The sequence below is a fragment of the Oncorhynchus kisutch genome, linkage group LG2 (genome assembly GCF_002021735.2).
Source record: "Oncorhynchus kisutch isolate 150728-3 linkage group LG2, Okis_V2, whole genome shotgun sequence".
Classification (NCBI taxonomy): domain Eukaryota; kingdom Metazoa; phylum Chordata; class Actinopteri; order Salmoniformes; family Salmonidae; genus Oncorhynchus; species Oncorhynchus kisutch.
Window position 1 is genome coordinate 27,815,512 of NC_034175.2, and position 27,044 is coordinate 27,842,555.

General features: G+C 43.1%; 2 protein-coding genes across 2 annotated transcripts in view; one reads left to right on the forward strand and one right to left on the reverse strand.

Annotated features, from left to right (window-relative positions):
• The window catches only part of LOC109864620 (inhibitor of Bruton tyrosine kinase-like), a 38,983-nt gene extending 21,994 nt beyond the window's left edge, over positions 1-16,989 (reverse strand). Inside the window, exons 1-11 of the mRNA XM_020452481.2 lie at positions 16,824-16,989; positions 14,761-15,706; positions 8,337-8,433; positions 7,409-7,533; positions 4,782-4,892; positions 4,018-4,188; positions 3,613-3,730; positions 3,292-3,472; positions 1,157-1,280; positions 672-849; positions 193-346 (exon numbers count right to left, since the gene is read on the reverse strand). Coding sequence (XP_020308070.1) covers positions 193-346; positions 672-849; positions 1,157-1,280; positions 3,292-3,472; positions 3,613-3,730; positions 4,018-4,188; positions 4,782-4,892; positions 7,409-7,533; positions 8,337-8,433; positions 14,761-15,090 — 1,589 coding nt within the window. The 5' untranslated portion in view covers positions 15,091-15,706; positions 16,824-16,989. The remainder of the gene's footprint in view (positions 1-192; positions 347-671; positions 850-1,156; positions 1,281-3,291; positions 3,473-3,612; positions 3,731-4,017; positions 4,189-4,781; positions 4,893-7,408; positions 7,534-8,336; positions 8,434-14,760; positions 15,707-16,823) is intronic.
• A 3,618-nt stretch (positions 16,990-20,607) lies between these two features.
• Positions 20,608-24,804, forward strand: LOC109902221 (trophoblast glycoprotein-like). The gene has a single exon (XM_020498395.2). The coding sequence runs from the start codon at positions 21,155-21,157 to the stop codon at positions 22,289-22,291; it is 1,137 nt and encodes a 378-aa protein (XP_020353984.1). The 5' UTR covers positions 20,608-21,154; the 3' UTR covers positions 22,292-24,804.
• The last annotated feature ends 2,240 nt before the right edge of the window (positions 24,805-27,044 follow it).

A 27,044-nucleotide genomic window follows, 5' to 3' on the forward strand; every position in this document is an offset into this window, starting at 1 on the left:
TTGTTCACGAATCAGGGTCATGTTCACTAGGCACGAAATGCTCCAAAACGTAGTTAAAAAGGGATGTACTATCTGAACTTCCCAACAAACACTTATTGTCCATTTCAAAACGTTTTGTTACAGTGTGGCCTAATAAAGACAACACAGTTAAAATGTTTTAAAAAGGTGCGACAACACACAGAGGAACAGTACCTGGTTTTAGGGTCAGACTGCAGCACTCCAAAGTTGCGTCCCTTGGAGTCCATGGTGATGCTGACCGCACGGTGGACATAGGGGAGCTTCTCCAAGCGGATTCGCTCGTACACAGTTCCACCCTCTGGGTAACCACACACCTCCACACTCCCATCTAAAGCACACAAGGGAGAAATGCTTTAGTAAAATGACAAAACGCAGTGATTCTAACTTACTTCCCAATGATTCAAATCCAAACAACTTCTGATTTATGCTGGGATGATAAACATCCTGAAGAACAGAGAAATAGTACACATTACTTACATTCAAGGGTGCAAAAGAGTACTTTTGAATCTAAGTCTTGTTTACTATTTTTCCATACTTCATGAAGTTCATCATCCACCATACATGGAAACGAGGAAAGTGAAAGAATACTGGTTGTCTTCAGAAGTATCAGTGTCGTCGCTGAGCTATGAGAGTAAACCATTTTCTCAACTCACCTTTCTTCTCCACGCTCTTCCTGTACTCTCCGTGCCACTGTCCGCTGAAGCCCTCCCCTTCCTGTGTGACAAACATCATGTTGTTCCTGCTCAGGGCGATGTCTGACATGAACACCTGGCGCCCGTATGCCCACCTGCATTGTCTCACCGAACCGCCCACTGAGCGCCAGCAGAAAACCTGACGGAGAGCGAGAAATCAATTCAACAGCACTTTAGTAATCCAGAGGGACAATTAAAGGCATTGTCAGTCTGTGGTGACAACAAATGCATAGAATAAACATAGATCAACACACATCATCCAAACAGAAAAAAACTAAGTAATAAAGAACGGGATAAGATAATCAATGGCTCAAATACATCAGCTTGAGGGGTGATCATATGGAGTGAATCGTTTGAACATGAAGAATCCACCAACAAAATGACTGTAGCTCGTCACCACTAAGTATTTGGTATTTTTCTATGTATTGGACCCAGCTGGTCCTTACCCTCCCAGCTTCATCCAGGGCCAGGATGGCCACCTTCTCTCCCCCTCCCTCATTCAGGACCTGGGGGTCCACACGATGGTCCAGGCTGCCTCCGCTCACAAGGACCTTCCGGATGTTCAGTTGTCTGAAAGAGAAACATGGGAAAAAAAAAAATATATATATATATATATTTTTTTTTTTTAAGAGCGAGTGACAGTAGAATGATCATCACATATATCTCGCTCTCTCTCCTGTTAACCCATTATTGTCTATGCCCTGTTTAAGCCAGGAGGGGGGTAACTACTAAGCTATATGGAATTGTTTTAAGGTCATACCAATGATTATTTTACCATTTGATTTTTAAGACCCCTTGAAGTATATAAAAAAGTTTTTCATAAATTGGCTAAACTTTCGAAAAACCTTTCATATTATAGGGTAGTCTGTAGATTGCAGAGATAAAAAAAAAAGGTTACATCCATTTTAGAATAAGGCTGTAACGTAACAAAAGGTGGAAAAAGTCAAGGGTTTGAATAATTTTCTAATGGCACTATACATATACATACTTTTGTGTATGTATGTAGACACACATATAAATTAGTGGACTCCGCCATTTCAGAACCACCCGTTGCTGACAGGTGTACAAAGTTGAGCAAACAGACATGCAATCATCATTGACAAACATTGGCAGTAGAATGGCCTTACTGAAATGCTCAGTGACTCAACGTGCCACCGTCATAGGATGCCACCCTTCCAACAAATCAGTTGTCAAATTTCTGCACTGCTATAGCGCTACCCCGGTCAACTGTAAGTCCTGTTATTGTGAAGTGGAAGTGTCTCGGAGCAACAATGGTTCAGCCGCAAAGTGGTAGGCCACACAAGCTCACAGAACGGAACAGCGAGTGCTGAAGCACATAGCGTGTAAAAAATAGTCTGTCCTCGGTTGCAAAACTCACTACAGAGTTCCAAACTGCCTCTGGAAGCAACGTCAGCACAATAACTGTTCTATGGGAGCTTCATGAAATGGGTTTCCATGGCCGAGCATCCGCACACAAGCCTAAGATCACCATGCGAAATGCCAAGCGTCGGCTGGAGTGGTGTAAAGCTCGCCACCATTGGACTCTGGAGCAGTGGAAACACGTTCTCTGGAGTGATGAATCACGCTTCACCATCTGGCAGTCCGACGGTCACCAGGAGAACGCTACCTGCCCCAATGCATAGTGCCAACTGTAAAGATAGGTGGGGGAGGAATAATGGTCTGGGGCTGTTTTTCATGGTTCGGGCCACGCCCCTTAGTTCCAGTGAAGAGAAATCTTAACTAATTAGAACGCCGAATGCGAGCCAGGCCTAATCGCCCAACATCAGTGCCCGACCACACTAATCTTTGTGGCTGAATGGAAGCAAGTCCCCGCAGCAACGCTCCAACATCTAGTGGAAAGCCTTCCCAGAAGAGCGGAGGCTGTTTTAGCAGGGACCAACTCCATATTAATACCAATGATTTTGGAATGAGATGTTGGACGAGCAGGTTTCCACATACTTTTGGTCGTGTAGTGTACTTTCATAAATGAGAGCAAAACAACCAACATGTACGTGTTCATGAGAGTCTCACCTTGACACAGAGGAGTCATATTAGTATTTAGCCCAAACTGTTCTGACGCTACAGACAAAAGTTGGGAGTTAGCCTGTACTGACTTCAGACGACGCTTGTGTGGGTCGCAGAGTAAACACCATCGTGTTCGTGAGACTCATATTTCCATCGAGCGGTCATAATAGTTTGTAGGCCAAACCGGTCGGGTGCTCCAGACCGATATTCAGGATGTCTCATGGTCTGACAAACTGCGCTCTAGCTCTGTCAGCTTTCACCGCAAATGCAGAAGTGTTAAATAGGCGAATGCGGTGGATTGAGACACATCCAATGCAAAACAGATCTCTAGCTTAAAGATAATTATTTTTAATGGGGATTTTTGTATTATGCTAATTCGATCAACGTCATCTCTCATAAAGAAAATGTTATTTGGAATTCGGTCAATTCAGGAAGTAAACTGAAATGTGTATTCCAATTCTCCTCAATGAGAAACTGGAAATGCAGTTGACTTCCTGAGATGAAATGGAATTAACCGTGACCCTGGTAGTCACTTCTCCACTATCGGTATAGTCACCTGGATGCCAACTTCTTGCACTGATAGTCAGCTAGCAGGTAGACATCTCCCTTCTCGGTCACCACCAACGTTGCCCCATTACTGGCCACTGCCATGGCGATGGTGACGTCCTTGTGGTAGAGGGCAGACACCTGGCGAGGCGCGGTCACACACCTCTCCCCGTTGGGGTCCAACAGGTAGCCTAAAGGTCAAAAGTCAACCATCACCACGTATAAAGTCAAGGTAGGGGAATGATAGAGCATATCATTAGTTGCCTTGGCTTAACTTCAAAGTCATTGGAAACCAATGTTATGCTATGGTGTGCCAGTCATCATGACTTACCCAGCTGCCCTCCGTTCAGTCCCACTGTGTAGACAGCCTCCCTGGTCCACAGAACTGTGTGGAATCTCCCCGCTGCTACACCAATAACAGTCCTGCCTTTAAGAGTCTTGGAGAATACCTACATCCCATTGGACAAGACCAACGTCAGTCAACAACCAATCCACACTAATTCAGCTTCCCTCACATTCAAGTGTCTGCTGTGTACATGTTTGTCTTCTGATGCATTGGATTTGTTCATGCAATTGTTATAACAAACAAACACATATATATTGCTAAATGAGGCCCCGGGAGTTTTTTCCTTAGCTTGTCCTACTCCGCTCACGTGGTTAGGGACAACGCCCCATCTAGCTGCCTAGCTATGTAGTCTCTATGTGGGCACCATGCCTGGCCAGGTGTCTCTCTTACCTGTTTGGGCAGGTGGCTGGAGGCGGGCGGGGGAGCCAGTCCCAGCTGGTGGAAGGTGTTGAGGCCAAAGGTGTAGACATAGCCCTCCTCGGTCAGCACCACCGTGTGGTCCTTGGCTGCAGCCACCTGGGAGCAGTGATGAGACAGGAGCCCCTCCACCATCCGAGGAACCTGACCGATGATAAAAATCCACAGCCCTATTTCACTTTGAATAGTATGTTCTTTTATTTTTTATATGTCAAATACTTTGAACGTTTGCTTGAGCCTTCCCTGGAGTGCCTTCAAAAACGGGGCAATATTGAAGTTGACACTTTTGGGACGATTCCACTGGTTACATTGTGCCAGACAAGCTCAAAACACATTTCAAAAAAAGTATTTCAAACCAGGTTAACACAGGTTTAGCACAGGTGTGCAAATCAACCCAAGGTACACTCAGGATGGAGTGGTTACAGCTCATCTAGCTAGAAGCAGGTGAACAGAGTTAAACAGACATACAGGAAGTAGCCTAGCAGTTAAGACTGCTGGTCCAGTAACCAAAAGGTTGCTGGTTCGAATCACAGAGCCAATTGGGTGAGAAAAAAAAACTGTCAATGTGCCCTTGAGAAAGGCACTTAACCCTAATTGCTCCTGGGTCGCTGTCAATAATGGCTGATCCCTGGTCATGACCCCCTCTCGAAGGGTGTCAAAATCCAATTCACACATGGGTAGAATATACACTTATGTGACCAATAAAATTTGATAGGTCAGATATATAGTATTCTCACCAGATATGTCTGTTCGTCCCCGTGTCCTAGCCGACCTCCCTGCCCGTGTCCACATGTATACACCTGCCCCTTCTGAGACAGGAACACGGAGTGGAACTTACACAGCACCACCTGAGAGGAAAGGAAACACATTTTTGGGGGTAATCAATAATGTAGGTCTATTCAGTGAGACAATTTTGCTCCACTGTCAAATTCTCATCACAAGAACTCAAAGAAAAAGGACTGCAGCATGTTTGATTGATTGTTGATTGATTTCCGTGGCCAAACTAAGCCCTCTCGTAGTAATAGTCAAATAGTGGTGGTACTATAGGCCGGGGCACAAGTGGAAAAGTAAACATCATTACTAATGCATTGTCCCCTCCAGCTCTCAATAGGGCGAAGGGGATGTTTCCCCGATGTATGACATTGATAACGAGACAGCCCCACACACATACCCGGCTCATTTAATTAAAGCATGTCATACTGGGATAAATATTTAACCCCTAGCACCTGTTGGACTGTGGGCAGGTTGCACTGAGGACAAAGGCTCTGCCTCCATGTAGGGGTACCAGTAGGTCACTGAGAGGTCTTGAAATGGGATCTGACCTTCTGCAAAGGTCATGAAAATGTGTATAAAATGTAGACGCTAAACAGCAACCTGCCATAGGACAATAATGAAACTTAGATAAACTCAAAAGTTGGGTCATTACATTTCAATATTACATCGGATATAGCTATAAAGTATCTAACCCAAAAGACTTTAGTCAAAATCTGTACTTAACTAGGAATGCATGCCACCCTATGACATCATGAGCTGTAGCAGAGCACGAGAGCTGATGATGTCATAGGAATGAATTCCCTAGCATAGCTTCCTGTGAAAAGGTCCTTCCTGTCAAGAGTCTAAATAACCGCTGGAAAACAGTTCTAACCATAGTTAGGGCCTACATCTCTACAACATGACCTAAAATGACCTAAAAAACAAAGTTATCTTACAAGGTTTCTTCCTCAGACCTCTCAGCACCATCTATACCAGTGATGGATTCTGGGTTCTAACTCCTAAACTTGGAATAGGGTTAATTATCAGGTATCATATTGAAATATTGAGTGCTTAGGTTTAGAGGGTCTACACCAGAAGTGAATGGTTATCTGTAGGAGGAAGATGTATGAGGGGTGCAATTAAGCTTGGAATGTGCCGAGTGCAGAGGAAACGATCACGTGGCAGCAATGATATAGCTTTCATAGTGATCTTACGCTGATAATTAGAACACCAGGGATCGTCAACTAGATTCAGCCGCAATGTTTTTGAGCAGATGTTCAGGGGCCGGAACCTAATTCAAAATAATATGTAGACCGCAAATTGACCGCAAGAAGCCCAAACAGATAATGTTTGACTAAAACAATCATTTCAAACCTTGCTTAAATTTGTATACGATCACATCTCTCTATTACGCACAGGAATACTTGGAACAGATTGATTAAAATCACTTGGAGCTGATTTCCTGCTGTTTTTTACAGTCTTATGTCCAACAATTAAAATATATCTTTTTTTTCCTCCAAAAACTTGGGGGCCAAATGAAAGAATGGGCCACAAGTTGGGGAACCCTGCTCTGTACTAAAGAAAGAGAGACTGGACAATAACACAGGTGCTGTCTGGTGCCAATAGCCTTAATCACTCTAAGGGCCTCCACATGGCCATCAGGGACACTGTAGAGGGGACTGCACATAAGGCCAACGTGGGTTTAACCATGCAGAGCTGGGCTAGACAAAGCCAGACACAGAACCCAAGCCCAGTGCACCTGTCCTACTCCTCTCAGTCATTCACCCTCTCACTAAAAAGGAGCTTAGAAATTGAAATATAATTTCTAAGACCCCCAAATAGGAGGGGTAGGAGGACAATGATGTCAGTCAGTGTTTCCCCAGGATTCATTTAGCAGCGGCGCATTGCCTCCAAACTGTTGCCACCACAGCAACGAAAAAAAGGGACAGTAAAAAAAAAATCTCTCTCTCTCTATATATATATATCTATATATCTATATATATATATCTATATATATATCTATATCTATATATATATATATATATATATATATAGATATCTATATATATATAGTGCCTTGCGAAAGTATTCGGCCCCCTTGAACTTTGCGACCTTTTGCCACATTTCAGGCATCAAACATAAAGATATAAAACTGTATTTTTTTGTGAAGAATCAACAACAAGTGGGACACAATCATGATGTGGAACGACATTTATTGGATATTTCAAACTTTTTTAACAAATCAAAAACTGAAAAATGGTGCGTGCAAAATTATTCAGGTCCGAGAGGAGGGGGTCTGTTTTGCCAGGAGGGGGGGTGGGGGGGCTGTTATCCAGGAGACCCAAACGGGACAACCGTGTTTACATAAGCATTGTTGTGATGGATCCCCCTGGTGAGTCATATATTGAGGCCAAGTCTGTGTGGAGGGAGGAGGCCCCAGGAGACTAGGATGTTGAAGGTGGGGAAGCCCTATCATGACTCATGTGACTAACTAATAGCTGGTGGCAAACAGAGGCAGAACACCTCCCCTTAAGAGGAAAGGAACAGAGCATAGACTGCAAATAATTAAAGAGAACAGTTATTGGATCTCTATAGTAGTCAGTTTGTTTACCTGTTTGATGTAAACCCTGGTACGGGCAAACAGATCCACAATCTCCGGGTGATGCCTGCTCTCCTGGTTCCCGTGCCCCAGACTGAAATTGGTGTTGTTCCCCCAGGTATAAACCTCAGTGGGGTCTGAGAGAGAGAAAAAAAAGTTACAAAACAATGTTTGTCACAGCCAAGTCTAGTGATGCACCAATATCACATTTTTGGCCAATACCGATATTTTCCTTGCCAACAAAACCCGATACCGATATATAAATTTTTTGCGGCCTTAAGCATTCTAGTACGGTTAAATAGTTAACACACACACACACGGAAGCAGCAGACTAAGGCACTGTATCTCAGTGCAAGAAGCTTCACTACTGTCCCTGGTTCAAATCCAGGCTGTATCACATCTGGCCATGATTGGGAGTCCCATAGGGTTGCGCAAAATTATCCCAGCGTGGTCCAGGCCCTCATTGTAAATAAGATTTTGTTCTTAACTGACTTGCCTAGTTAAATAAAGGTTACACACACACCACACTGACCAAAAAGTTAATTTGTTGGCATTTACGCATGTCCCCATTCACTTACTTGCTGTGCCATTTTGTTGTTCATTTATTCAGTCATTTCATTCTCCACCAGGATTTCTACAGAACGTCGTTCGGGTCTTTGCGTGTCAAAAAAGATACGTCACATAACGACAATCTGTTTCAGTAGCTATAGTTAGCTAGCGTCGGCCGATACCGATGTTGGCATTTTTAGCTAATATCGTCCGATTCCGATAAGGTTCACAGATATATCGTGCCAAGACTTCCAACACCATTTTCTACAGGTAAACGACAACGATTGACAGCCGTCTTTACCATGTGCTTTAAAGAAACATGCGCCTTTTCACTTTTTAGTCATGCATTGTCTAAATGAGAGATGGATATGAAACGATAAGCGATCCTCACCCGTCTTCGTAAACACCACATGTGCTGGTCTGTCCTTCATGGTTAAGTCCAGGACAGAGAGGCCCTCCTTATCCTGGGTGGAGAGAATGCCACCATGCTGCAACACAGAAGCACCATTCTCGACAAGGGCCAGTATACTATTTCCCTATAACTACATCTAGCTGTAAATGATGTAGCAGTTAAGAATAGAGTAGCAATCATTTAAAGTGGCAAGAAAAAGTATGTGAACCCTTTGGAACTACCTGGATTTCTGCATAAATTGGTACTAAAATTTGATTTGATTTTCATCTAAGTCACAACAATATGCAAACACAATGTGCTAAAACTAATAAACACACATTATTGTGTCTTGTCTATATTGAAAACATAATTTAAACATTCACAGCGTAGGTTGGAAAGAGTATGTGAAATCCTAGGCGAATGACTTCTCCAAAAGCTAATTGGAGTCAGGAGTCAGCTAACCTGGAGCACAATCAATGAGACGAGATTAGAGATGTTGGTTAGAGCTGCCCTGCCCTGTAAAAAAAAAAAAGACAAAATTTGATGCCTCGAACAAAAGAGATCTCAGAAGACCTAAGACTAAGAATTATTGACTTGCATAAAGCTGTAAAGGGTTACAAAAGTATCTCAAAGCCTTGATGTTCATCAGTCCACGGTTAGAAAAATAGTCTATAAATGGAGAAAGTTCAGCACTGTTGCTACTCTAATTAGGAGTGGCCGTCCTGCAAAGATGACTGCAAGAGCACAGCGCAGAATGCTCAATGAGGTTAAGAAGAATCCCAGAATATTTATTTTACCTTTATTTAACCAGGTAGGCAAGTTGAGAACAAGTTCTCATTTACAATTGCGACCTGGCCAAGATAAAGCAAAGCAGTTCGACAGATAAAACGACACAGAGTTAAACACATGGAGTAAAACAAACATACAGTCAATAATACAGTATAAACAAGTCTATATACAATGTGAGCAAATGAGGTGAGAAGGGAGGTAAAGGCAAAAAAGGCCATGGTGGCAAAGTAAATACAATATAGCAAGTAAAACACTGGAATGGTAGTTTTGCAATGGAAGAATGTGCAAAGTAGAAATAAAAAATAATGGGGTGCAAAGGAGCAAAATAAATAAATAAATAAAAATTAAATACAGTTGGGAAAGAGGTAGTTGTTTGGGCTAAATTATAGGTGGGCTATGTACAGGTGCAGTAATCTGTGAGCTGCTCTGACAGTTGGTGCTTAAAGCTAGTGAGGGAGATAAGTGTTTCCAGTTTCAGAGATTTTTGTAGTTCGTTCCAGTCATTGGCAGCAGAGAACTGGAAGGAGAGGCGGCCAAAGAAAGAATTGGTTTTGGGGGTGACTAGAGAGATATACCTGCTGGAGCGTGTGCTACAGGTGGGAGATGCTATGGTGACCAGCGAGCTGAGATAAGGGGGGACTTTACCTAGCAGGGTCTTGTAGATGACATGGAGCCAGTGGGTTTGGCGACGAGTATGAAGCGAGGGCCAGCCAACGAGAGCGTACAGGTCGCAATGGTGGGTAGCATATGGGGCTTAGGTGATAAAACGGATTGCACTGTGATAGACTGCATCCAATTTGTTGAGTAGGGTATTGGAGGCTATTTTGTAAATGACATCGCCAAAGTCGAGGATTGGTAGGATGGTCAGTTTTACAAGGGTATGTTTGGCAGCATGTGTGAAGGATGCTTTGTTGCGAAATAGGAAGCCAATTCTAGATTTAACTTTGGATTGGAGATGTTTGATATGGGTCTGGAAGGAGAGTTTACAGTCTAACCAGACACCTAAGTATTTGTAGTTGTCCACGTATTCTAAGTCAGAGCCGTCCAGAGTAGTGATGTTGGACAGGCGGGTAGGTGCAGGTAGCGATCGGTTGAAGAGCATGCATTTAGTTTTACTTGTATTTAAGAGCAATTGGAGGCCACGGAAGGAGAGTTGTATGGCATTGAAGCTTGCCTGGAGGGTTGTTAACACAGTGTCCAAAGAAGGGCCGGAAGTATACAGAATGGTGTCGTCTGCGTAGAGGTGGATCAGGGACTCACCAGCAGCAAGAGCGACCTCATTGATGTATACAGAGAAGAGAGTCGGTCCAAGAATTGAACCCTGTGGCACCCCCATAGACTGCCAGAGGTCCGGACAGCAGACCCTCCGATTTGACACACTGAACTCTATCAGAGAAGTAGTTGGTGAACCAGGCGAGGCAATCATTTGAGAAACCAAGGCTGTCGAGTCTGCCGATGAGGATGTGGTGAGTGACAGAGTCGAAAGCCTTGGCCAGATCAATGAACACGGCTGCACAGTAATGTTTCTTATCGATGGCGGTTAAGATATCGTTTAGGACCTTGAGCGTGGCTGAGGTGCACCCATGACCAGCTCTGAAACCAGATTGCATAGCAGAGAAGGTATGGTGAGATTCAAAATGGTCGGTAATCTGTTTGTTGACTTGGCTTTCGAAGACCTTAGAAAGGCACGGTAGGATAGATATAAGTCTGTAGCAGTTTGGGTCAAGAGTGTCCCCCCCTTTGAAGAGGGGGATGACCGCAGCTGCTTTCCAATCTTTGGGAATATCAGACGACACGAAAGAGAGGTTGAACAGGCTAGTAATAGGGGTGGCAACAATTTCGGCAGATAATTTTAGAAAGAAAGGGTCCAGATTGTCTAGCCCGGCTGATTTGTAGGGTTCCAGATTTTGCAGCTCTTTCAGAACATCAGCTGAATGGATTTGGGAGAAGGAGAAATGGGGAAGGCTTGGGCGAGTTGCTGTTGGGGGTGCAGTGCTGTTGTCCGGGGTAGGAGTAGCCAGGTGGAAAGCATGGCCAGCCGTAGAAAAATGCTTATTGAAATTCTCAATTATGGTGGATTTATCAGTGGTGACAGTGTTTCCTATCTTCAGTGCAGTGGGCAGCTGGGAGGAGGTGTTCTTATTCTCCATAGACTTTACAGTGTCCCAGAACTTTTTTGAGTTAGTGTTGCAGGAAGCAAATTTCTGCTTGAAGAAGCTAGCCTTGGCTTTTCTAACTGCCTGGGTATAATGGTTTCTAGCTTCCCTGAACAGCTGCATATCACGGGGGCTGTTCGATGCTAATGCAGAACGCCATAGGATGTTTTTGTGTTGGTTAAGGGCAGTCAGGTCTGGGGAGAACCAAGGGCTATATCTGTTCCTGGTTCTAAATTTCTTGAATGGGGCATGTTTATTTAAGATGGTTAGGAAGGCATTTAAAAAAAATATCCAGGCATCCTCTACTGACGGGATGAGATCAATATCCTTCCAGGATACCCCGGCCAGGTCGATTAGAAAGGCCTGCTCGCAGAAGTGTTTCAGGGAGCGTTTTACAGTGATGAGTGGAGGTCGTTTGACCGCTGACCCATTACGGATGCAGGCAATGAGGCAGTGATCGCTGAGATCTTGGTTGAAGACAGCAGAGGTGTATTTAGAGGGGAAGTTGGTTAGGATGATATCTATGAGGGTGCCCGTGTTTAAGGCTTTGGGGAGGTACCTGGTAGGTTCATTGATAATTTGTGTGAGATTGAGGGCATCAAGTTTAGATTGTAGGATGGCTGGGGTGTTAAGCATGTTCCAGTTTAGGTCGCCTAGCAGCACGAACTCTGAAGATAGATGGGGGGCAATCGGTTCACATATGGTGTCCAGAGCACAGCTGGGGGCAGAGGGTGGTCTATAGCAGGCGGCAACGGTGAGAGACTTGTTTTTAGAGAGGTGGATTTCTAAAAGGAGAAGTTCAAATTGTTTGGGTACAGACCTGGATAGTAGGACAGAACTCTGCAGGCTATCTTTGCAGTAGATTGCAACACCGCCCCCTTTGGCAGTTCTATCTTGTCTGAAAATGTTGTAGTTTGGAATTAAAATTTCTGAATTTTTGGTGGTCTTCCTAAGCCAGGATTCAGACACAGCTAGAACATCCGGGTTGGCAGAGTGTGCTAAAGCAGTGAATAGAACAAACTTAGGGAGGAGGCTTCTAATGTTAACATGCATGAAACCAAGGCTATTACGGTTACAGAAGTCGTCAAAAGAGAGCGCCTGGGGAATAGGAGTGGAGCTAGGCACTGCAGGGCCTGGATTCACCTCTACATCGCCAGAGGAACATAGGAGGAGTAGAATAAGGGTACGGCTAAAAGCTATGAGAATTGGTCGTCTAGAACGTCTGGAACATAGAGTAAAAGGAGGTTTCTGGGGGCGATAAAATAGCATCAAGGTATAATGTACAGACAAATGTATGGTAGGATGTGAATACAGTGGAGGTAAACCTATGTATTGAGTGATGAAGAGAGAGATCTTGTCTCTAGAAACATCATTGAAACCAGGAGATGTCATTGCATGTGTGGGTGGTGGAACTAATAGGTTGGATAAGGTATAGTGAGCAGGACTAGAGGCTCTACAGTGAAATAAGCCAATAAACACTAACCAGAACAGCAATGGACAAGACATATTGACATTAAGGAGAGGCATGCTTAGTCGAGTGATCAAAAGGGTCCAGTGAGTGGAGAGGTTGGTTGGTGATTTAGACAGCTAGCCAGGCCATCGGTAGCAAGCTAGCATAGGATTGGAGGTCTGTTATTATCCACCTCTTGCGTTCCGTCAGTAGATTAGTGGGGTTCCGTGTGGTAGAGGGGATTAATCCAAATCACACAACAACAACAAAAATAAAAACAAAAACAATAGATATAGTTATAGAGGCCCAAGAAGAAAACATAATAATAATACAAATTTAAAAAATTGTCCGATTGTCTATTCAGATAGCAGCCGGTAAGACAGCTAACGGTTAGCAGGCCGCAGATGGGCGTTCAGGTAACGTCGCGACGGAGGAGCCAGCCGGATCTCCTTCGGGTAGATAACGTCAGCAGTCCAGTTGTGAAGGCCCGGTGGGGCTCCGCGTAGGCAGTAAAACGGGTCCGGATAGGTGACTGCAGCCCAGGAGTGATTGATGGAACTCGGGAGTGATTGACGGCGCTGGCTAGCTCCGGAATAATTGATGTTTGCTCCGGAATCGACGAAGGCCGATAGTCACACGGATAGCAGCTAGCTAGCTGTGAGATCCGGGTATGAATGTCCAGAGAGCAGTCGAAATCCAGGGACATGGAGAGAAAAATTGGTCCGGTATGTTCCGTTCCGAGCCGCGCTGCGCCGTACAGAACTGGCGATAGATTTTCGAGCTAAAGGATAGCTGATGACCACAAACCGTGGTTAGCTGAATACTAACGATTTGCCAGTAAAGGAGCTAACTAGCTTCTGAACTAGCTTCTGAACTAGCTTCTGGGCTAGCTTCTGGGCTAGCTTCTGGCTAGTTTCAGGCTAGCTTCTTGGAGTTTCTGGCTAGCTTCTTGGAGTTTCTGGCTAGCTTCTTGGAGGATTACAGATTTGAGGTAAATAATACTTTTTTATAAATATAAATTGGTGAGGCGGGTTGCAGGAGAGTGTTTTGAAGATGAGTTGATGGAAAATAAAAATAAAATGTATGTGAAAAAAGTTGTAAATATATATATATATATATATATATATATATATAGGACACGACAAGAGTGTGCCACCTTGGAGTGTGTCAGCTATCAGCTAAAGACTTACAGAAGTCTCTGGAACATGCTAACATCTCTTTTGATGAGTCCACAATACGTAAAACACTAAACAAGAATGGTGTTCATGGGAGGACACCACAGAAGAAGCCACTGCTGTCCAAAAAAAACATTGCTGCACATCTGACGTTTACAAAAAAAGCATCTGGATGTTCCACAGCGCTACTGGCAAAATATTCTATGGCCAGATGAAACTAAAGTTGAGTTGTTTGGAAGGAACACACAGCATTGTGTGGAGAAGAAAAAAAGAGCACAGCAAACCAATACCAGAACCATTCCCCAACTGTAAAGTTACTAAAGTACAGTGGAGGGAGCATCATGGTTTGGGTCTGCTTTGCTGCCTCAGCAAGCTGTCCAGGCCCTATCGTCAACGGAAAAATGAAGTCCCAAGTTTATCAAGACATTTTGCAGGGCCATCGGTCTGCCAATTGAAGCTCAATAGAATTGGTGATGCAACAGGACAACGACACAAAACAAACCAAATCAACAACAAAATACTGACCTCAACCTGATTGAGATGCTGTGGCATGACCTCAAGAGAGCAGTTCACACCAGACATCCCAAGAAAATTTCTGAACTGAAACGGTTTTGTTAAGAGGAATTGTCCAAAATTCCTCCTGACCGTTGTGCAGGTCTGATCCGCAACTACAGAAAACATTTGGTTGAGGTTATTGCTGGCAAAGGAGAGTTATAAAATCCAAGGTTTCACATACTTTTTCAGAATTCCAGGAAATACAAAAAGGGTTCACATACTTTTTCTTGCCACTGTATGTAGAGGCCAAAGGAGGCCCAGTCATCTAAACATTAGTTCTGAATCAGAGGGAGACTCACCTTAATGAGTGACATGAGGCAGTGAATGTGTCCGTAGAAGACACTGCGGTGCAGGGCGGTCCAGCCAGACTCCTTGTCCTTCACCATGAGGTCAGGGCTCTTGCTCTCAAGCATCCACTCCAGCAGGGCCCTCTTGCCCAGTGATGCGGCCAGGTGCAGGGCCGTGCGACCGAAGGCGTCCCTCAGTGTGGCCGCGTTGTGGCAGTGGGCGTTGAGGAAGCCCCGCAGGCTCCCCTCTGAACCCCGCGTCAGCGCCGCCACCACTTCATCTGCATGCCGCACGGAGCGGCATTTTGGCGTGCAGTCCGGGTTTGCCATCACCACGCTCATCCTGAGAGACTTCTAAACTTTGCAGTAAACTCCCCGCTCTAAAGCAGCAAACTTACCCAGTCACGGAGACCCTGCTCCCCTCACTCCCAACTCTAAAACAAACACTGAAACAGCAACAAACCCTAAGAGAATGCTTTAGGTCAAGTCAATGTGACTTTGAAATTATAATGTTTTGTAAGTAGCTGCTCTCTGAAGAAAATAGAAAAAGGTGGGAGATTGTTATGGGGTGCTAGAATTGTGCTTGTGTTGAGATTCCACAGCACCCTAGCAACCCCATGGCCTTGTTTTAGGTCATCTTAGTCCACAATGTAGACCCAAAGCTCAACACAACCAAATGTGTTAGAAACATACAATGGCATCAGGAATTCAATAAACGTATATATAAATTCTACACTTATATAAAATAAAATACAAATATACTATGAATATATTAAAAAATATTCTCTCCTTTTCCAACTTCAAAAATATATATATATACAATATTTTACAAAAGGCAGGTTCAATAACCCTCCAGAAAGTCCCTTCAAATAGTCCATCAAAATTGAGGGGAAAGACCCCCTTTCCCCCCAAAAAACACACAAAACCCTTCTCAAAACTCCATAATTGTATTGGGAACCTGGGGAATAAAGGGTGGACAAAGTCATTAGTTGTAAAACACTGGAAGCACATGCAAGGTAGAGAAAACAACTGGATTCATAGCTACACAACATAAACCTGGCATGTACTAAATGTCTGTCCACAATGCCACAGAACAGGCCTATTCAAAGTGCCAAGAACAAATGCATGCTCTGGAAAATCCAACATACCCATCTTGCTCTTTAACTGTACTATGCTATATGGCTTGCTAGGTTTTAACCGTTTAATCTATGTTGAAAGGTCAACAGAGGTCAGAGTGCAGTTCAGCACCCCAGATAGGCAGGGACAGCCAGCAAGGATCAATTGACTTGACCCTACTATACCTATAACAGTAGTCCAGCTAAGCTATGTCTATTGACTCCAGGCCAAAAATACTGCACAAAAGTTTTAGTAACACGAAAAAACAAACAAATAAGGGTATCAAAATAGGAACATGCAACAGTTTGAAACGGACTGTTTTCACAACATGCACAGCTTGGATATTTTTAGATTTAAATACCTTTTTTATTATATAAATATGCATTGGTCTGCAAAATACCTGTCAGATGTATGGTGTGCATTAGATGTCCACGGTGTAGTTAACATAGCTAACATATGTTGATTAGCTACGTAGCTAAATTAGTAGCGGATCCAGTCGTTGCTGCTTCCATCTAGCATACTTGCTACTTAGTACAACTATGTTATTAACTAGTTAGCTAACGTTAAGTCTCTTAGGAGACTAGCACCAGACATTAGGCCTACAATTTTTTACTCACTGGGCAGCTAGCTACAATGTAATCCAGTGGTATTACAACTAGTTATATGCATGTACACCATGATTTAACAGTTTCCTACAAGCGAATGAAGCGTTCATTCTCTAAATCCTGGCTAGTTACCTACTACATTGACAGCTAGCGAGCATTTGAACTTGGCTAACTGTAAATTAGCTACAAACCATTAACATATTGGACAATCTCAAATATTTTAATCTAAATTAAAACTTGTTATATACGTATTGTTGGCTTGTTACCCTGATGTGACCATCGAGATCTGAATGATGCTACTGACACATCATCGCTAAACTCAGTTAAATTAGCAATCACATTTCGCTTTCTCACCTGCCGCTAGATGAAGACGAAAGTGGTGATGAAGCTTGCTCCAACCGTACACACCGACAATGTCATCGTTTCAAAAATATGCATCGCTAAAAGTTCTTATTAAACCTGGATATTTGGCCAGAACAAACCTACTCCGCAGTTATGTAAGGATCCAAAAAAGAAGGGTGGCTGGGTAATACGGAGACTTCTGATTGGTTGAGAGATCTTACAATCCCGTTTTCAATTGGACAGTGTCATTGCGTCATCGTGAAATTACCATACGAAAGTCTGATCGAGACCTCAGAGGTCTGGTTGCATTTGTCAATGTGGAGTTGATTAAGCACTTTAAATGGTAAACTCGGCACATGTACTGACTGACTGCATAAAAAATATGAACACCGATATGTGCAGCAGTCACGGGAGAACGTATATCTTCTAGACACATATGTAGGTCCTTGATATAGCGCCCCCTGTCACAGATGATTGGCACACCGTCAAAATCATTCCACTCGATTGATTGACGTCACTGCTTGGAGAAATTAAATGAAAAGTGACACATATTCTGAGTTAAGAGCTGGGAGTAGACTAGTTACATTAATGTATTGATTGGGGGGGGCAGAGTAGGTCCAGGTTTGCCTACCCTTGGGCCACTGGTTTTCAACTTGAAAATAATAAATAATGACTTTAATTAATAAATGCATGAAGGTTACTGAAAAGGAAAAATGATTTCTCCTCCACATCTCTTAGTTTCAATTGATGGTCTTGTGGGCTCCAGTTAAGAATATGTAAGGGGTCAAGGGTAGAGCTAGGGTTATAAACTGGATAGCAGCATTATCCTGCATAATCCCAGGAGAACAGTTCTGCTACTGACTAAGATCAGGAGGCCAGTCCTCAGAAACCACCACTAATGAGGAAAGAGTGCAGCCAGAAAGACTTTGGTACAATACTTTGGTAAAACTTCACATTAAGTTATTCTTCAGTGCCTATGCCTGTGTAGTTAAGAATAGTTTCAATGCAAACGCTATATATCAATTTTCAGAAAAGTTTAAAGAACGTAGGAAGGAGATTGGTGTGTTTTTTCAGAATCTAATCATGTCATGGGATTGCTAAATGGGGCAGCAAGTAGCTTAGTGGTTAGAGTGCTGGGCCAATGACCAAAAGGTTGCTGGATTGAATCCCTGAGCTGACGTGATAAAAATTTGTCGTTCTGTCCCTGAACAAGGCAGTTAACCCACTGTTCCCTGGTAGGCTGTCATTGTAAATAATAATTTGTTCTTAACTGACTTGCCTGGTTAAATAAATAAATGTTGTTGTATTTTAAGGACAGACATGTATTTGTTTGAAATCTATCACTAGATGATTTTATTTCATAGAGACAAACAATCACATTTTGTTGCAAAACGAGATACAATACATGCCCAAAAGAATGTGGACAACCTTTCAAATTAATGAATTTGGCTATTTCAGCCATACCCGTTGCTGACAGGTGTATAAAATTGAGCACACAGCCATGCAATCTCTATAGACAAACATTAGCAGTGGAATGGCCTTACTGAAGAGATTAGTGACTTTGAATGTGGCACCGTCATAGGATGCCAGCTTTCCAACAAGTCAGTTCCTCAAGTTTCTGCCCTACTAGACTGCCCTGGTTAACTGTAAGTCCTGTTATTGTGAAGTGGAAACTTCTAGGAGCAACAAAGGTTCAGCCGCGAAGTGGTAGGACACACAAGCTCACAGAACGGGACCGACAAGTACTGAAGCATAAAGCATGTAAAAAAATAATCTTTCCTCAGTCGCGACACTCACTACCGATTTCCAAACTGCTTCTGAAAGCAACGTCAGCACAAGAACTGTTCGTCAAGAGATTCATGAAATGGGTTTACATGGCCGAGCATCCACACACAAGCCTAACATCACCATGTGCAATGCCCCACGTGGACTCTGGAGCAGTGGAAATGCATTCTCTGGGGTGATAAATCACGCTTTACCACCTGGCAGTCCGATGGACGAATCTGGGTTTGGCTGATGCTAAGAGAACGCTACCTGCCCGAATGTTTGGAGGAGGAATAATGGTCTGGGGGTGTTTTTCAAGGTTCGGGCTATGCCCCTTAATTTCAGTGAAGGGAAATCTAAATGCTACAGCATAAAATTATATTCTAGACGATTCTGTGGTTTTATCTTTGTGGCAACAGTTTGCAAAAGGCCCTTTCCAGTATTAGCATGACAATTTAATTTATTTAAATAGGCAAGTCAGTTAACAACAAATTCTTATTTACAATGATGGCCTAGGAACAGTGGGTTAACTGCCTGTTCGGGGGAAGAACGATAGATTTGTACCTCGTCAGCTCGGGGGTTTGAACTTGCAACCTTCCGGTTCCTATTCCAATGCTCTAACCACTAGGCTACCCTGCCGCCCCAATGACCCCTTGCACAAAGTGAGGTCCATACAGAAATGGTCCGTCGACATTGGTGTGGAATAACTTGACTGGCCTGCACAGAGCACTGACCTCAACCCCATCAAACACCTTTGGGATGAAATGGAATGCCGAATGCAAGCCAGGCCAAATCACCCAACTTCAGTGCCAGCCCTCACTAATGCTCTTGTGGCTGAATGGAAGGAAGTCCCCGCAGCAATGTTCCAACATCTACATGGTCACATGTAGTGTACAATACAGAGAATGTTGTTCCAAGAGTAATTACAGTGCAGGTAGCTTAACGGTTAAGAGCGTTGGGCCAGTAACCAAGCGGTCACTGGTTTGAATCCCTTAGCTGACTAGGTGAAAAATCTGTTGATGTGCCCTTGATCAAGACACTTAGCCCTAATTGCTCCAGTAAGTCGCTTTGGATAAGAGCGTCTGCTAAATGACATACATGTAACTACATGTATAAGAGCATGAAATTGACTGTGTAAACCTAAACACACACACACGCAGGCTTCTTCACACTAACAGCAGTGCTTGGTTTCTCTCCAACCAAGAACTTCATCAGTGTTATGCCCTGGACCCAGGGGATTATGTGCTCCTCTTCAATCAATTAGGATTATATATCGGCTGTTAACTAATCTAAATTAACACATGTACTGTATGGCCGTGCTGTCGGGTGATTATAAATTATTATATATTTTTTATTTATTTATCTGCAGCACCATCAGCACCCCTATTTCCCATGGCTATGCTTACATGTTACTGCTGGCTATTCAAACGAATTGCAGCCCAGTAGGATATAGTACATTAAACCACCCACATTAGCTTTCGATTGTCATTCCCCTCTAAAAGCACATAATAGCCTAAGTGAGGAAGTGCATTACACAACAAGTGATGAATTTTCATTTGACAATAATCTTTCAATCGAAACATAAAGTCTGAGACTAATGGGTTCTTGTGTTCTGAGGATTAAAATTGCATTCCCTTAGCTCTCCAGCACATTGGCTGAGTGGCCCTGATATCTACAATGTATCTGAGATGTAATTTACGATATTAAATCATATGTTTACAGGTTCCTAATAATTGAGTACAGTTGATGATGCATTTGATTTTGGATCGAAAACCTGTCATTATATTAGACCAGGCTACTTCAGCTATGAAGCGGTGGTTTATTTTGGCGCACACCCATGTCATTTTCTTGACCACAGTGAAACGCCCAATAGAGACTGCGCATATTGTGATTGTGTATGCATTTAAATAAATAAAGGAAACAAGAAATGTGAGCAATAACAAGGATATATAACTAATGTTTCATTTGTTGGACGACAACACCCGTTTACTGAAGTTTCCTTGCTCACCCGTTGTAATTTAACATGGTATAGCCCTCGCAGTGGTTTGTGCTGCCGCGGACTAATTTTCGCATACTCCACTTGGAGAAGAGTGTATTCAGTTGATTCGAGGGAAGCAGTGTTGGACCAAGTGTGTGCACAGATGCTTTTGTTGTATCGTGTGTTCTTGGCGTTATTGGGAAATCTCCTCGAAATCTAATGACTTTTTACGCACTTCACTTCAAAGGTTGACTCGAATATATTTGAGGGAGAACGGTGCGATCAAACGAATTGCAAGCGGATTTGAAAGCCCCCACTAAACACGAGGATCATGGTGAGAGACTTGATTGGCAACCGAAACTTTTCTCTGCGTGTAAATGTATTGCGAGGATGCTGTTTAGCTAATGAATGTAGCCGTTGCCTCCCAGTTTCAATCGAAAGTAGAGCTATTTCCCGGAAAAAGGTAGAAAAGTAGCCTTTTCCACGTGGAGGACAGGCACTTGAACGTGGATTGACTCTGGGGGAAAAAAACATTTGTGCACTGTAATAAGCACTGTGCTTCGTTTCATCTATCAGATTCATTGGAACCACAGGTGAAAAAATGCGTTTTGCGAGCTCATTGTTATGTTGTAAACTTGAAGAATCCCGGGAAAATACGACTCTGCTTCGTTTGTGGTTTTTCTTTGCCATCCTTGTTTCAGATTCAGCCTGTCCTGACAAATGCGTCTGTTTCACATCCACGGTCAAATGTGTGAACCAGGGCTTATTCATGGTTCCGCAACCATTGCCAGCAAACACTAAAACCCTGTTTATTACTGGGAACAATATTTCTCATCTCACAGCTGGGTCTTTCCCTGTGCCTCTTGAGCAGTTAACAGACTTGTATCTCACGGGAAACCAGGTGGAGCTGGTGGGCCACAATGTATTAAACAACTTGCCAAATCTCAGGCTGCTAGACTTGAGTAACAACAGGATTCTGAATTTTAGTGCTCAAGCCTTCCCTGATTACAACAAACTGCTGGATCTTAACCTCAGCAGGGCTTTTTACAACCATTCTTTCATGGATGAGCTCTTCAGCCTGCTACGGAGTGGCGGAGCCCTTCAACTTACCCGCTTAGACCTGTCTAACAATGACATGGTTGTCCTCCCTGAGGGCATGTTCTCCCGCCTCCCCAACCTCACCATCCTCAACCTACAAAACAACTCCCTAATTTTCATCCGGAACGGGACGCTGAGTGTTCCTCCCCTCCGTGAGCTAGACTTGAGGGACAATGCCCTGAGGCAACTACCCAACACTACACTGATGGACTTCAGCCTCAAGCCTGGGCTTCAGGTGCATCTGGCAGGGAACCCTTGGCTCTGTGACTGCAATATTGAGGACCTTGTGTCCTGGCTGAGGAGCTCCGAGCAGGTCACAGACAAGCAGAATATGACCTGTTCTGACCCTGAGGTTCTGCGGCAGTTACCGTTGCTCCAGATAGAGGATTTGGAGTTGGAGTGTACCTTTTCAGGTGAAATGAAAAGTGTGCTGGAGACCTCGTATGTCTTCCTGGGCATGGTGCTGGCCTTGATCGGAGTGATATTTCTGTTGGTCCTCTACCTCAACAGGAAGGGGATAAAGCGTTGGATATACAATATTCGGGACGCGTGCAGGGACCACATGGAGGGCTACCATTACAGGTATGAGATCAGCTCGGACCCCAGGTTGGCCAACCTCAGTCTCAACTCTGACATTTAAGAGGACCGCTATGTGAGCCAGGGCCCCACAGTGACTGAGGCATTATGACTTGTCAAGAGCAGGATATGCATGAGCATCTCTGTAGTTCCGGGGGGGGGCTCCGGCCTGCAACCCCCCCCCCCCCCCCCCCCCATAGTACTGTCCAGACTTCTACACCAGTCATGACTCTTAGTAGCCTCAGTCATGACGACCCACAATCTGCCACCACGCATGCCCTTGGCCCCTGCAATGCAGTGTCTATTTGTTTTTACACCTTTTCATGTAGATCAACGTTCCATGGACTGAGAATCATGACTCAGATGGGGTTTGTGAGAGGGCTCTATGTAATATAACATTTTCCCTTCCTTGAGCAAAAGAGGATGGTATGTAGAACTCCCAACTAAACAGACTTATTTTGACTGGTAGTAACTAGGCTATATACATAGGATATATATATTCTTTCTGCTGGTTATATTTTAAACACTTTTGTTTCTACTTTCCTCCCACTGCACAGTGTTGCTATGCTTGTTTAGTTGTATTTATTCCTTTTTAATATAATTATTAAAGCACTTGCTAATTTCTCTCACTAGTATTGCACTTGTTAGGTGGACATTATCAACATTTTTCATGATGTACAGCTGAATAAAATGTCTTGCATTGCTGTTTTCCTTTCTCGACTGAGGTCCTTTTAAACTCCAGTGACTGAGGAATGTGCAGGTATTTGGGCACCAGAGAGATTCACGGTCACGAAATGGAGAAGTGCCCACTCCCCTCGTTGCAAGTTCAAACACATGCATGCAGACAGAGGTCATCATGCCACAGCCAGCACCGACCATACCACACAGGCAAGACTTCACATGTCACCTTCTCGTTCTCTGTCAGCTCGTGCAGATGAGACATTTTACAGGCAGCAGCCGTTGTTGACTTTCCAATTTTTACTCTGAAGAGGTGAGAAAAGGCTAACTGGGACTTCTGAAGGTGGCAGAATTTACCTTGAAGATGAATTGATTTGAATTACTTTCCAATTACTGTTAAGTCAACTTCCATTCTATTCGGGAAGCGAGACGTGACTGAAATGTTCCTGTCCAATTAAATCCCTACTAGGATTCGGATAGAAATCCCTGGCGCGATAGTCAAATGATTGCATACCTCAGAACCATCCAAAATAATATTTTGAGGTGTAGCCCATGGTCAGTGGATTTCTATCCAAATCCTCTTTGGTTCAACTACACCAGTTACAGGATTGGCACTCATTCAAAGCATTCCGACATTGTGAGCCCAAAGGGGGGGAAGTTAAGGGTTGTCTTTCCTGACAAATGCACACAGTACCCAAGGTTGTTACCAGGAGGGCACTCTACAGGCAGTATGGTATGGAAATGAGTTCATACTCTGCTTTAATCTGCGGTGTTTTAGGTGTGTGGCGTTTTAAAGTATCTTATTTTTCAAGCATTGTTTACTTTCCTGCTAACTAAATGCTGTGCTCTTCTTCTTTTCTTTCTGGTCGTCAAGTATGTACGAGTAAATATCAAATGTGGAACATAATTTTACAGGACAAGTGTTCATAATCTGGATTATGAAGTAACTGCAGAGTTGGTGAACGTTTTGAGTAAAACACCTGGCCATTACCTCACCATGCACATTGAAGACCACCCGGGAGGTAGTGTGAGCTAACGAGCACAAACAGAAACGCACTAAGTCTCTGTGCACAACTAACTACTACCTTTGCATAGCCCCGAGCTACTGAACAAATCCTCTTACCATAACAATGCCCAGACATCCCTCATTCAGTCACTGGTGGTATGTGCTTTTCGGGCAATGTGTTTGAATGTTAAAGTGGCTCTTGTGTAAACATCATTTTTTTTATTTCCCAGGTTTGTGATCATAGAGGTTGTCCAAATGAATGCAGTGTGTGGGTGTTAACCATGTTTCTTTGTCCCTCACTCTCAATATATAGACAGTCTGTTTGCAGGGTCCAACAAGAATAATGCACCATTACACAGTAGATTCATTTTAACCCCAGATTGATTTATGAGTTTGAAATATGTAGGCCTATCACATATTTCTTATGTCTGCAATCAATCTTCCCAAGGCATTGTTTGCTTTTTTATTTAACCAGGCAAGTCAGTTAAGAACAAATTCTTATTTTCAATGACAGCCTTGGAACAGTGGGTTAACTGCCTGTTCAGGGGCAGAATAACAGATTTGTACCTTGTCAGCTCGGGGGTTTGAACTTGCAACCTTGCAGTTACTAGTCCAACACTCTAACCACTAGGCTACCCTGCTTGCCCTTTTAAATAAGCCAATAAGGTATCAGGAGTAGAGGCTAGCTATCCATTTCAGGAAATCATTGTTTTGTCATCTTAATTAGTTTCCAGCCAACCACCGTTGAGAGATAGACACACACTACCGTTCAAAAGTTTGGTGTCACTTTTTTTGTCCATTTAAAATAACATCAAATTGATCAGAAGCACAGTGCAGACATTGTTAATGTTGTAAGTGACTATTGTAGCTGGAAACGGCAGACTGAGAAAAAAAAAAAACGCGCAGAGGCCCATTATCAGCAAAACCATCACTCTTGTGTTCCAATGGCATGTTGTGTCAGCTAATCCAAGTTTATCACTTTAAAAGGCTAATTGATCATTAGAAAACCCTTTTGCAATTGTTAGCACAGCTGAAAACTAGCAGATTTATTAAATAGCACCCGCACAACACCAGTCTCAACGTCAACAGTAAAGAGATGACTCCGGGATGCTGGCCTTCTAAGGCAGAGTTCGTCTGTCCAGTGTCTGTGTTCTTTTGCCCATCTCAATCTTTTCTTTTTATTGGCCAGTCTGAGATATTGCTTTTTCTTTGCAACTCTGCCTAGAAGGCCAGCATCCCGGAGTCGCCTCTTCGCTGTCGACGTTGAGACTGGTGTTTTGGTGGTACTATTTAATGAAGCTGCCAGTTAAGGACTTGAGGTGTCTGTTTCTCAAACTACACACTAATGTATTTGTCCTCTTGCTCAGTTGTGCACCGGTGCCTCCCACTCTTTCTATTCTGGGTAGAGACCGTTTGCGCTGTTCTGTGAAGGGAGTAGTACACGGTGTTGTATGAGATCTTCAGTTTCTTGGCAATTTCTCGCATGGAATAGCCATCATTTCTCAGAACAAGAATAGACTGCGTTTCAGAAGAAAGGTATTTTGTTTCTGGCCATTTTGTGCTTGTAATCGAACCCACATGCTAATGCTCCAGATACTCAGCTAGTCTAACTTCTTTGGGACAGTTAAGCTAACGTAGGCTAATGCAATTAGCATGAGGTTGTAAGTAACAAGAGAATTTCCCAGGACATAGACATATCTGATATTGGCAGAAAGCTTAAATTCTTGTTCAAATAACTGCACTGTCCAATTTACATTATGTCCTTTCTCTTGCATTTCAAAGATTATTGTACAAAAAAAGACGAAACAACGGTTGTTTTTTTTGTATTATCTTATACCAGATCTGTTTTATATTCTTCTACCTTCCTTTCACATGTCCACAAACTTAAGTGTTTCATTTTCAAATGGTACCAAGAATATGCTTATCCTTGCTTCAGGGCTTGAGCTTCAGGCAGTTAGATTTGGGTGTCTTTTTAGGTGAAAATTGGAGAAAAAAAAGGAGCGGATCCTTAAGAGGCTAAAGCAGGCCAGTTTTTATTGCTTCTTTAATCAGAACAACAGTTTTTAGCTGTGCAAACATAATTGCAAAAGGGTTTTCTAATGATAAACTTGGATTCGTTAACACAACGTGCCATTGGAACACAGGAGTGATGGTTGCTGATAGGCGTACAGAGGCCCATTATGTACATATTCCATTAAATCAGCTGTTTCCAGCTACAGTAGTCATTTACAACATTAACAATGTCTACATTGTATTTCTGATCAATTTGATGTTATTTTAATGGACAAATAGTTTTTCTATCAAAAACAAGGACATTTCTAACTTACCCCAAGCTTTTGAATGGCTGGAGATCTATATTTGATTTATTAGTGGAGACAGTATTTCTCAGTGCCCCTTTTGAAATGGGATGGGAAATTATTTGTAGCATTGCCTCTTTGAAATGGGATGGGAAGTGATTTGTAGCACTATCTTCCTGTCTGGTGCCCTGGTGATGTGGTATGGATGTCACTGGCTGCCTCTACTGTCTAAGGATATCTCAAGTGCTTATATGCCCCCTTTTATTTATCCTACGGTTCTGACTTGGTGTGCAAGGAGAACACTAAGAAAGGCCCATGTTCTGAATTCTGTTGCTATACATTTCAAAAGTGCTGAACAAATGGTTATACGGATCTCTACGTCCGTCCTAGCTTGCTCGTAAATGTTTTCATCGAAGTTACGGATTGCCTCTTATGCGCTTGTCGTCCCCTTATGGCATAGTTTGTACATCTCAATTGTCAGTAGAAATCACATTTGTTTAAGCAAGTTAGATATGTTTTTTATAATCTAGTAAATGAGGCTGAATGAACGGTTTCGCTGCTAGACAAGGCGCCACAAAGAGCCAGGTGTAGCAGTGGTAAGGTGTTGGGACAGCTTATGTAGGCCCGAACAGTTTGTGGGCACCGTTTTGAGCGCAATTTGTGTGTGTGATTTGATATCTAAGTCAAAAGTTTGGACACCTACTCATTCCAGACTTTCTATACTTTTACTGTTTTCTACAAATATAAAATGTATTTTGACTTGCTTAACACAATTTTGGTTACTATGTGATTCCATGTGTTATTTCATAGTTTGTTTTCATTCTACAATGTAAAAA